The 12821-nt window shown below is 35.5% G+C and overlaps 1 protein-coding gene across 1 annotated transcript; it reads right to left on the bottom strand.

Annotated features, from left to right (window-relative positions):
• Positions 1–6805: 6805 nt before the first annotated feature.
• Positions 6806–7838, bottom strand: LOC131078173 (uncharacterized). Its single transcript, XM_058015842.2, has 2 exons — positions 7401–7838; positions 6806–6946 (listed from the first exon to the last, which is right to left on the bottom strand). The coding sequence occupies exons 1-2, from the start codon at positions 7836–7838 to the stop codon at positions 6806–6808; spliced, it is 579 nt and encodes a 192-aa protein (XP_057871825.2).
• Positions 7839–12821: the final 4983 nt, after the last annotated feature.

Raw genomic sequence — 12821 nt, 5'->3', positions numbered from 1 at the left:
TGGAGGTTCCTTTTTGTTCTTATTCTTCTCAAGAGGATCACTTTCTGTTCAGGTTGAATCTCTCAGTTCCTCTCAATCTGCCCTATTGAGGTGGGTCATTCTTCTATAAAGGGGAAGAGTTGTTGGCTAGTTGCTGTTAGATGGAACTCGTTGGGAGTTGGTTGGTTGTTCAAAGCTCTCTCCATGATTTTGTGCTTTTGGCCTTTTTCTCCTATAGAGACATAGAGATTGTAGGTTCTCACCTACTTGGAGTTGATTCGGTTCAGGTATCTCATTCAACTTATGCTTCTGGGGTTTTCAGGTTATGGGAGCTTGTCAAAACCCATTTTTAAGGACCTCAAGATTTTGATGGTTGAGTATGTGTTATGTATTGTTCTTCCTCCTCTGATCCCTATTGAGGTGGTGATTATGGAGAGATTTCAATTTTCAGCCATGTTCTTGTTCCTCTTGTTTGAGGGAGCCAGAAAAACTCTCCTCCATTAGTTATTTTTTTTACTAATTGGGTGTTTGTTGCTAGTTTTAAAGGGCACACCTTGGTTTCTTCTGGTTCTTGTTTTTGGCTAAGGTGTACTAGGTTTGGGAGCCTAATATTAGGTTGTGGGAGCCTAGTTAAAACCCTGTTGTATGGTTGTGGGTGCTTGTCAAAACCCTCAGTGTCTTTCAGGTTGTGGGAGCCTATTTAAAACCCTCTTCTGTGGTTGTGGGAGCCAGTCAAAACCCTCAGATTCTTGTCTCTTTTCTTAGGTCTAGCCTGATATGTAATGTTTTCTGTTGTCCTTTGGTTGGCGTTTCATTGGAGGTTGGCTATATGGAATCTTTGTATATCTATTGATCAGCTATTTCTTGCTGGGTTTTGGATGCCAACTCATCCAGGGGGTTTCGAGTCCCCTTAAAACATGTTGTTCGGGGTTTCAAGTCCCCTCAAAACCTGCTTTTCCCTTAATCAAAAACTTTGGATGAGAGGTTTGAAAAATAATCCCCTCAGGTCTCTTTACCATATAAAATAGGATTTCATTCGTAACCATTGTTGGTGCGAATGAGGTATATTATCTAGCAAGCTAACATAGTAGGTCTTATTCACACATGTTTACATGCTAAGTTTACATAGGGGCCTCAAGAATAAATTTATATAAGTCTCTAGTATCATGTGATCTTATCTTATCTCTAGTTGTCTCATGTCATAGGATTAAGAAACTTGTCACAATATTGTCTAAGCCTATCTCAACCTTTCCTATATAAGAAAGGCATTGCTTACATTATGTAATGTAGGGGAAGTACTACCATTGATCCATTATTGGATACATAATCAAGGAAACTATTTTTTTACTTTGATTTCTTGTAGAAGACCATCTTTGATGTTGCAGGTGATCTTAGGGTATTAGAGCTCAATATCATTTGTTATGTTGTATTAAAGGTTCAAATATGTAAACTCCTTAGGTCTGAGGGTGAATCTGGCATGAATTTTTTTTGGATGTATTCTAGAGAAAAATGGTCTCACCATTGAGTCCAAAAGGCCAAGAAACTCCTATTTTCATATAAAACACTTCATATTTTGGCGATCGGACATTTTTTACCATTTTTTTGGGATTTCTAATTTTTGGCATCTATATATGAAATCTATACAATTTTACATATCTTTTTTGTATGGTGTCAATCATACATTGACAAGGTGAGCGATATAATTGACAAATTCTTCTAGAGCATGTATTATATAGATTATTTTGTGCAAGTGTGTGTAGGTTATAGCTCTATGTCGATTGGTGTCATCCACAGTCACAAGTACAAAATTTTTAATTTTTTATTAAAAAATTATTTAACAATAATTCAAGGCAAGTTTTAGTGCCTGATCATAGGTTAATTTGATGGTTTGTTTTTCCTAGATCATCGAGGCTTATATCCTTAGGTGATGTAGCCCTTTCCACCTATTAATAGTGCCACCATATAAGAGGATCCATATGCTTCTATTGTCATTGTAGCCAAAACTACTCACTCGTTACCAATTCCACCACTAGTGTTTGGTTGCACCAACATCCAACCATTAGGGGCCCTTTTTTTGCCATTCAAAGTAGTTATTTTTTCTAGGAGGCATAACTTTTCACCCAAGAGTTAAATTTTCAAAACCAAGATATAGTCAAAAAGTTGGTTTTAAGTACTTTCTAGCGGTGTAGGTCTCATTATTAGATATCACTATTAGTACATTTTATTTCTAACTGAAGTCATATTTCCCAGTTTGATATTTGAGATCATTACTTTTTACATATTTATTTAATTTTTATAATTCTTATGCCATTAGAAAGGTATTGAGGAGTTCTTTATGATCTATGCATACACTTTTTTAGATTTGTCCCTAATTATATTTATTTTGGTAAAAAAATAGGGTTTCACCATTACATGTAGTAAAACCACTATTTTTTTTTGCTCAAGGATGGAAACATCAGGAAAAGATGGAATTTGATAGATCTAGCCTTATGTAGCATCCTAAAATTGCACCCTTGTACAATTTTGACAACATTGGGTTCCTACATTAGAGTTTGTGCCCCTTGGCCTGATTGGGACTTGATTATGCTCATACCCCTCATAAATTGTACCATTTTTTACTTTTCCCATGCACATAGCACCTTATCCTATCCCTAAAAAGGGGTAAGACTAGAGCGACATGCCCTGGTCCCCCCTAATTTGGGCCCCATTTGACCCCCTGGTCCTATTTAAAAATTGAGCAGGATTTCTCTCTCTGTGTCCACTCATGTCGAGAAATTAGCAATTTATCCGACGGGCAAGTATAAAAGGAGGTTTCCCCCTATCATTTGACATCTATCAATTAATCTAATACATCTATCAAGCATCTGAGAATCACATGAGATCAAGCAATCAAGCATTAATCGGTCTTCTTTCAAGCCTTGGAGTAGCAATAAAGTCAAGATTCAAGCATTGAAGAAGACATCTACATCCTATTTTATTGAAGAGTTCATCAAGCCCTAATTCTGTGTGGAGACAAACAAAACTTCACAAGGTGGTATATCACTTAATTTTCAGTCATTATTCAACATCTCCCTCAAAAGGATAATCTTTCATTACATCAATTTCAATTATCTTCATCTCAATTTCATGGTTAATTCCAAAACTAGGGTTTGACCTAAGGTAAGCCCCATTGCCAATCTATTTCCCTTTCTTTTTGTGTACAAGAAATAGGTATGGAGTTGTACTCTTCAAAATAAGCATTATTTGCAGAGATGAATCAACCCTATTTGGCATGCAAAAAAGTAGGAGGACCAGGGTGACAGGCACATCAGTCTCGACATTTTTGGAGCTTTTTCAAGGATCAAATCTAAATATGCATATTCTGCTCAGATCTAGACATGTGCAAAAATCCCGCATCTGTAGCTCACTCTTTTCTCATTTTTACCTTCATTTTTCAGCTCTTTACCTTAATTCAGCATTTCAACTCATAAAAGAGGAAACCCCCAAGTCAATCCAATCATTATTCATTCTTAATCTTTGTTGATTTTTTACTGAATCTATTGTATTCTCCCTCTTTTGGATGTAATGGTCAACCCAAGCAAAAATTAGTGGTTTTCATACATCTAATGGTGGAAACCCTAATTTTTCATCATTACATTTTGGTGAACCCGACTCCTTACACCTTTAATTCTAATTTATGTTCTTTTGAATGTAATGGTCAACCCAAGCAAAAATTAGTGGTTTTCATAATCTAATGGTGGAAACCCTAATTTTTTACCATTACATTTTGGTGAACCCGACTCCTTATGCCTTTAATCTGATTTATGTTCTCACATTTGAATGCGTATGAAATTGACAATTCAAATTTTCATTTACAAGTTTAATTTCCTTGCATATTTTAAAAATTTAGAGGTTAATTTCATTAAAAACCCTAATTTTTAAATTTAAATTTTGAGCTTGTGAATTGCTTAATTTGGATTAATTATTTCAGATCTAAGTGTCTTTCAATTTCAAAAATTCAATTTTTCACTTGCAAGTTTCATTTCCAATTCAAATTTTAAATTTAAGTGGTTAATTTCAAAACCCTAATTTTTAAATTTAAAAAATTGAGCTTGCACGGGTTGTTTAAATTTTGAATTTATCATTTTAGAGTTGCCTCAAATTCAAAATTGCAATCTTCGATCAAATTTCAAATTTAAATTTTAAAATTAAGTGGTTAATTAAAAGAGCCCTAATTTTTAAATTTAAATTAATTATTTCAAATTCCAAAAACCTTAGATCTAATTTTATATTTAAATTTTAAAATTAAGAGGTTCTTTTTACAAGGCCCTAATTTTAAATTTAAATTTCTTGTGGATAATTTTAAACTTACATCTCCTAGTGGATAATTCAAAATTTAAATTAAGAGGTTATTTTAGCAAAGCCCTAATTTTTAAATTTAAATTTCCTAGGGGGTTGCATAAATTTTCACAATTATTCTTTGTATTTTCAATCAATTTGCTTATTTAATTGAATAATCATTTTTCTAAAAATTTTCATTACTCAATTATTTTGCGAATTTCAAATTTCAAATTTCAAGTTTCAAAATTCAAAATTTCAAATTTCCCTCCCTAAGTGCACAAGTTTTACTACTATTAGTCCAACCTATAATATGTTGGAATCAATGAACACTGAGAGGTAGGGGGGGTGGGGGTCAATTAGTGTTGTAAAGTTTATAACTTTCTTTAACTGATTCTTAAACCACCAGATGCAAAAGAATGAAAGTAAAATGCAAAAAATCAACACACACAAGCACAAAACCATAACACCAGAATTTTTATGTGGAAACCCAGAAAGGAAAAAACCACAGTGGGATTGAGACCCACAATATTATAATACTGTGATCAGGAGTATAATAATATTACAAGGGAATGCACATGCATTTAGGCACACCACCTAGAGCTCACTGTTAAATTACAATAGAGAGGATTGCAACCCTCGTAGGACTCACTGTCCTACAAATGATTACAAATGATAACTAATTACTTGAACTGATGGATATCATCTACAAATGCCAAAATGCAGTCCGGTTAAGCACAAAGTGTCTTCTTCCACTGTTCTGGCACACTACTGAGCATAAATCTAAGGATAACACACGTGAAACTGTGCACAGATGCTCATACAATCTTTGCACACTCACATCGATCACCAAAATGCTCATATAGATTGGTCTTATATATCTGCATCAATTGATTAGTTACTAACACGTCGGCTCCGAAAATATGAAACATGTAACAAGAAGTTGGCTCAATCTGATTACCAATACACATGCGGACCAAAACAAATTGATTTTACACTTCATATAAGTCGAAACAACAACCTTGAACATGGAACTAATCAACAAAATCATCCCAAAGATTCTGCATAACACACTATACCAAAATAACCCCGTTCTTCCTGAAATACTGGATCATCAAACCTACACTAGAATCAACATCAAAAGCTAGGATTATGGACTAAGCAATTCCAATCATTGAATAAACTACTTCTTCCACCACAAATAAAAATGTGCACCCAAAATTGAGTTCTATTCAATGTGCTCATACTGTGCTGAGCACTGTGTTCCACCTTCCAGACTTAAGCACAACTTCTGGTAGAATGAATTTGCATATACCGGATAACAAATTTGATCTGAGTTGCCATCAATGATAACCCCTAAACAATTATCAAGAACTTATCTCTTCCATAATATTGTCTCTTTCCAACAATCTCCCCCTTTGGCATTGATGGCAACACTTAGTAAAAAATGACTAAGTGTCAAACCAAAAATATCAAACATTGCAAAATTTCAAAGCTTCGATTCTAATAGATTCTAACAAGCTCCCCCTAAGAATATAAAACATTTTTCACTCTTCTCTCCCCCTTTGACATTAATGGAAAAGGCAAGTATCCGCTCAAAATTGTATGTACAAGGGTATACATAGTAACTTACAAAAATTTGAAAATGTTTGCAAAAATAGTCTTCAATGACTGCAAGTGGTCATACCATCCTTTCTTTAGCTTCTCCAAAATGTTTATCAGAGCACTAAAGATATAAGCATGCATTTCAGTTCCTCTGAGATCAGAAGGAACACTCTTATTCAGTGCATTCGAGGCATCCTGCTAACTGCTCAAAAGAGTATCCAATCGAGGAGTGATCAAGTTCCTTAGCTCTCCCACTCTACCAATTACTCTATCCTTCTATTGATTTAGGATCTTTATTTTATCAAGTAAAGACATCACCTGAGATTCATAATTACTTGCAAAAATGACCTGGAGTGAATAGGACTGAGATATACTGGCCAGTTGTCCTTCACATTCTTTGATTTTCTTATCTAGTTCTATAGTGAAATTTGGCAATAGAAGACATGACTTGTAGATTTTTTTTCCTTCATTCAATGCCTCCCGAATTCCCTTTACATCGATTATCAGACTGACCCTATCACCTTCAACCATTCTCAAAACTATTCTTAACCTCAACATTAAAATGGTTCAAAACTTTTACGTCTACAACTTTTTCAAGAGATTCAAAATGAGAGTCTACTACCTTAAGCACACTTCTTAGTTTATCGGAGGGCAAGTCAAGTGTATCTTGGTTGAATGTCGAAATTTTTTTCTCAAGAACACTTGTAGCCAAAGTTATAAGCTATTTGTCCTCAGAGTGGGACTTCAGCAAGTCTTCACTGGCTTTTGCTTGGGCTATAGTTGCAAACTTTAGGGCTTGCAGAGGAGATAATGAATTAAGATTGATAGGCCCTTGAATGAGATCAATGTCACCTATAATATGCTTGCCCTTGTCATATTTCAAAGTGTCTCTTGCCACCAAAACCTATTCAATCTTTCCTTCATCCTTCTCCTTCTCTCCCATTTCTGCATCCTCTACCTTCTCATCACCAACCTCCTCAATAATCTTCTTTGAATCAAAATTCATTACTGGAGGATCCTGAACTACTTCACCAGAGTTTGTAATCTACTGACCATCATCAATATCATTAGCACCAATAGGTTCAATTATCTGTACATCTGGTTTTGCAATTTTTGGTTCATTTCCTAGGGATGGCATCCCAAGGACTTCCAGAACAGACTTATGAACACTCTCCTGAGATCTTTGAGGAACTACATCATACTCATACTTCTTTATTATTTCCCTCAAAATTTCTTGAGTCTCCTTATGAGCTTTTCATTCTTACCAATTATTATTTTATTTACTGGGGTTTTGCTTTAAACCTTTCTTTATTTTCCTTAAGAATCCTATCAACTTCTATCTTAGCAATCACTAGACAAAGTTGCACTAATTCATACTCCCTAATTCTCTCCTCTTCTACTCTTGCTATTTCTTTTCTCATGTACAAGATATCATATAAACTCTTAGGGACTTCAAAAGCAATCTCAATAAGCGCCCATCTATACTTCTACAAATATACAATGGTAGCTTCTTCTAGAGATCTTTTTCCTTTTTCATCCAAACGATCATAAAATTGAGAAAGAAATTTAAGGTTGCCTTGCTCTGTTATTGTTTCCTTGACTTTCTTAAGAGTTATGCCAGATGGATCAGTTTCAACTTGTGGTTTCTTACTAGTTTGACCTTCACTAGAGGATTGCATCTTCACAAACCTAGCAGCAGAAGCACTCTTCTTCACTTCTCTCATGACTTCATCTGATTTAGTCTCCTCTTCCATAGTGGCTGCTGCATAAACTCTTTCAGGTTTCCCTTTCTTCCTCTTCTCAGCTCCACTAGATGGTTTTGATTGAGGCTTAGGTGGGGGGACATGCTTTTGAGCACCAAAGGAAGATGTTGCATTCCTTATTTTCCTAGGCTTTGGGGAAGGAGATTTTGGTTTGGTCTTCTTAGGTTTCACCATTTCCTCTTCCTTTAGGATGTTCCTCTCCCAGGCCCTTTAGACTTCCTCCTTTGTAATTCCCATGTCTTCTGCAAGCTTCTCTATTTCCTTCCTCACTCTCCTCTGCATTCTGGGTTTGGCGAGCTGAGAGTGCAGGTTTAAGCTTTTCTCCTTGTATGTCCCAAACCTTTCCTCATTAATGTCTACTGAATTGCTCAAGAGATGCTGAGCATATGCATTAAGAATATCACCACTAACCTTATACCCCATGGGTATAATCCAAACTGTCCTGGGTTTGACAACCTCCATCAAGCATTTATCAGTGTCCACCATGAAGCATATGGAGTCTTCATATTTTTCAACAATTTCCTTAGGGATCCTTTCCCCGGTTTGCATCATGCCTTGGAAAGTTTTGAAGTATCCCCACAAAGTAGCTCTCTGAGATTGTGCATCACCTAATCCATCAAGAGTTTCCTTTATCTGTACCACCACTGACCTATCATAGGCCCATTGAACTTTACCTACATCAAGGACCTCATTCATGAAATAGTACATGCAGATAATCAGGGTATCAAACTTGAATACATGCTTTTTTTCCTACTTAATTTTCTTTAGATTATTCAATAGCTCATTCTAGAGCACCTCACAGAAATCATATAATTTGTCTTCCTTTAGGATTTGAAAAGCAACATAAATGGTTGTATCGGATACTGAGTTATCTCTATTGTACTGATAGACCTTGTATCCCATCACCATGGATGCAAATCTAACATCAGGTTTAATAAAACCACTGATTGTCATCGATCTTCCATCATGTTTAGAATCGGTTGCGTCTATCATGGTCATGTTCTTTACATTCCTTAGGGCAGGAACTACATCGGTTGAATTCAAGCATGTTATGACTTTGATTTCTTTCTTTGTGATCTTGTGCGGCTTGTCCAATCATATAAACTCGCCATGAATTCTACTCAGAATGAATCTAATCCATTCGGGTTCATCAAAGATCTGAAAGTTCATGAATTGGATGAAACCCTTGTCCCAGAGTGATATGAATTTGGATTTAAGGTTACCCATGCCATCTACCATGTGCTTTATGTAAAGCTTGAACATTTCAACATTCCCAAGTTCTTCAAAATTGTAATGAATATATGCCCTAATGTCTTCAACATGCAAAACACCATACATAATGGACAAAAATGCCCCTTGCAGATCATCTTCCATCAATTTATATGGGTGTTTCTTGAATTTAGGTCTTTCCCTTTCAGTTATGTCAACAACTAATGTAGTCACCACACCAGATGATGCCATTGTCGAATATTAGGTTATGAATAGAGAAAGTTATCGAACTCTGAAAAATACCTTTTAATCTCCAACTGGATGTAAGAAGTCTTCGTTGAATCTCTTAAAGCTCAGGGTTCTTTTCACAATCTCTTCACCAAGCTCTCCTTCTCTTTCTCTTCGAACGCAATGTGAGAAATGAGAGTTAAATCACTTTTTTATCCACCACATACCTAACTTTTAGGTATAATAAATGCTCAACCCTAAGTCTACCAGATGCACTGTATCTCATGAATATTCTTCCAGAGTCATAATTCAGCATGAAGTCTTCCAAAGATCCTTCAGGATAGACTGCACAAACATTCACAACCATTGACAACCTCCTGCAACAAGTTACAGATCTTAGACATGTAGTTTTTAGGATCTGCATGAAAAACTTTCCCCTAAGGCCAAGTGCCTTAGTTATCGGATGAGGTTCCATCATAGGAATCAAGTGCAGACTCATTTGAATCACCCTTTTTGACCCATTTCTTCTTGTACTGCTCTCTGATTTCTTCCACCTTCGCTTTGACCTTATCATCAGATTTGTTCTTGTCTTCTGGAGCATTATTGTTCACATTCTTGCTTCTACAATACTTTGTAATATGACTGGATTTGTTGCAAGCATAGAAAACAATGTTGTTTCTCTTATTAGGCCTGAAATTACCTTGATTTCCTTTTGATATGCATTGGTTAGCAATATGTCCAAATCTTCCACAAGCATAGCATCTTATATTTCTCCTATTTACCATACTTCTGCATTCAATTGACTTATGACCATATTTATTGCAATTGAAACATTGTCCGGAGAATGATGAATTATTTTGATTTGCCCTACTTTTGCATTGACTTGCCATATGACCAAATTTATTGCAAAAAAAAAAATACCATTGAATTTATAAGCATTAGCTTGTCTTACTGGAGATCTTTTTTTTTTATGATTACTTTACTAGATCCAAAGATTTCTCCTTTCTCAAATCCAAGTTCTCTCATATCACCTTTATTCTTCTAACTTTGTAGCATTTCATCTAGCTTAGCTAAGCTAGCATTGAATTTTTCTTTGTACTCATTAGCAGTGGTAAGTTCATCTCTCAGAATTATGATTTGTCTTTCAAGCTCTTGCTCATTATTCTTGGATTGTATCAACTCAAGTTTCAGCAGGTCATTTTCATGATTTAGTGCAATATTAATCATATCTATCCTTTAGTGACTGAGTGAAGCTTTCCTTATTCTTCTTCCCATCTTCAATCTCCTTTGTCAGCTTCATCACAATGGATTATATTTCATTCTTCAAGGTTGCATTATCTCTAGTGAGTTTTTCACATTCATCTGTCTTGTTCTTTAAGGCTTGGTTATCAATGCTTTGGTCTTCTTTCTCCTTAAGTTTGTCCATAAGCTCCTTTCTCTTTTCTCTAGATGTGTTCAATTTCTCCTTCAAAGATTCAATAAATTCTTCAACATTGCTCAAATTTCTTCTTAGGCTATTTACTTCATTTCTTGCTGTATCTAGAGCTTCAAGTGCCACAGTGAGTTGTTTCTGTAAACTGGTTTCCATTACTTCACTTTCCCAGATCTTCCTCAAGCTTTTAGGCTTCCTTAGAGGAACTAGGCTCTGATACCAATTGTTGGAATCAATGAACATTGAGAGGGGGGCAAATTAGTTTTCTACAATTTATAACTTTCTTTAACTAATTCTTAAACCACCAGATGCAAAAGAATGAAAGTAAAATGTAGAAACTCAACACACATAAGAACAAAACCATAAAACTGGAATTTTTATGTGGAAACCCGGAAATGGAAAAACCACGATGGGATTGAGACCCACAATATTATAATAATGTGATCAAGAGTATATTAATATTACAAGGGAATGCACATGCATTCGGGAACACTGCCTCAAGCTTACTGCTCAATTACAATAGAGAGGGATACAACCCCTGGAGGACTCACTATCCTACAAATGATTACAAATGATAACTGATTTTTTGAACTAATGGATAGAATCTACAAATGCCAAAATGCAGTTTCAGTTAAGCACAAAGTGTCTTCTTCCATTGTTCTAGCACACTACTCTGTTCTACTTTGCTCTGTCATGTATCCCAGCATAAATCTAAGGATACCGCATGTGAAACTACGCACAAATTCTCATACAATCTTTGCACACTCACATCGATCACCAAAATGCTCATATAGATCGGTCTTATATATCTGCATCACTTGATTAGGTTACTAACATGTCGACTCCAAAAATCTGAAACGTGTAACAAGAAGTCGGGTCAATCCGATTACCAATACACATGCAAACCAAAACAAATTGATTTTACGCTTCATAAAAGTTAGCACAATAACCTCAAACACAACACCAATCAACAAAATCATCCATAAGATTCCACATAACATGATATACCAAAGTAAGCCTGTTCTTCCTGAAATACTGGATACTAGATCATCAAACTTACGCCAGAATCAACACCGAAAGCTAGGATTGTGGACTAAGAAATTCCAATCATTGAATCAACTACTTCTTCCACCATAAACAAAAGTGTGCACCCAAAATTGAGTTCTATTCAATGTGCTCATACTGTGTCAAACACTGTGTTCCACCTTCCAGACTTAAGCAAAACTTTCGGTAGAATGAATTTGCATATACCGAATAACACATCTGATCTGAGTTGCCATCAATGACAACCCCTAAACATTTCTCAAGCACTTATCTCTTTTGGAATAGTATCTCTTGCCAACATAATATTCCTGAGAGAAGAAGTTGTAGAATTAAGGCTTCCTAAGGTTAAATTACCGAGGAGATGGAGCCTAATTTGGATAACTTATTCCATGAGGATATTGGTGGTTCTTGCAATGATACGCATGATGTCATTTATCCTCATTTTTTACATAATTATCATAATGTGGATGAATCACTAACTAGGGTTTCTGTTGACCAATTGGAGAAGATTAATAATCAATTTGAAAATCTTCAACAATGGATGAGTCAACAATACCTGGAAAGTGAAGCTCTACCATTAATTGAAGGATTAAAAAGAATGGTTCAAAGTGATAAACTTAGTGTTGATGTGTTACATGGTATTTATCATATTGTTGTCACTAATATTATGCCTATGAAGAGTTGTGTTGAAGTCTGTGGTTACACACAACCTCCTAGACAAGTTAATCAATCCATTCCTATGACTATCCCTATGGCTAGTGTTCCCACTTTTACATCCAAAATCATGGCTACCTCTACACAAAATGTCATACCTACGAATGTTAGTTAAGTGGGAAAATCCTCTAATCATAATTTCTTCATATCTCCTCCTATGAGTCTTCCATTTGTTACCCAATCATCTTCAATACCTACCTACAATAGTGTTCCACCTCCTTATTCTCAACCCCCGCCTTCATATAACAATATCCCTCCTTATTCTCAACCCCTTCCTTCATTCAACAATTTTATCCCTCCTTCTCAATCGAACATGTCCAATTTCAATCCTTCCATTGAAGCTACCATCAATAATCTTGTCCAAGCAGTGTCTTCCTTACAACAACAAATTGCTTCTATGAATCAATCTAAGTATAATGTTCCCACATTTGATATAGCGAGCCTATTATGTAATGAAATTGTTTGAGTTGTCCCTCCTAAACATATAAAAGTTCCTCAATTGGAGCTTTATAATGGAAAAGGTGATCCCT

Source organism: Cryptomeria japonica, chromosome 1 (genome assembly GCF_030272615.1).
Source record: "Cryptomeria japonica chromosome 1, Sugi_1.0, whole genome shotgun sequence".
Lineage (NCBI taxonomy): Eukaryota > Viridiplantae > Streptophyta > Pinopsida > Cupressales > Cupressaceae > Cryptomeria > Cryptomeria japonica.
This window is presented reverse-complemented; position numbering and strand designations above follow the sequence as displayed.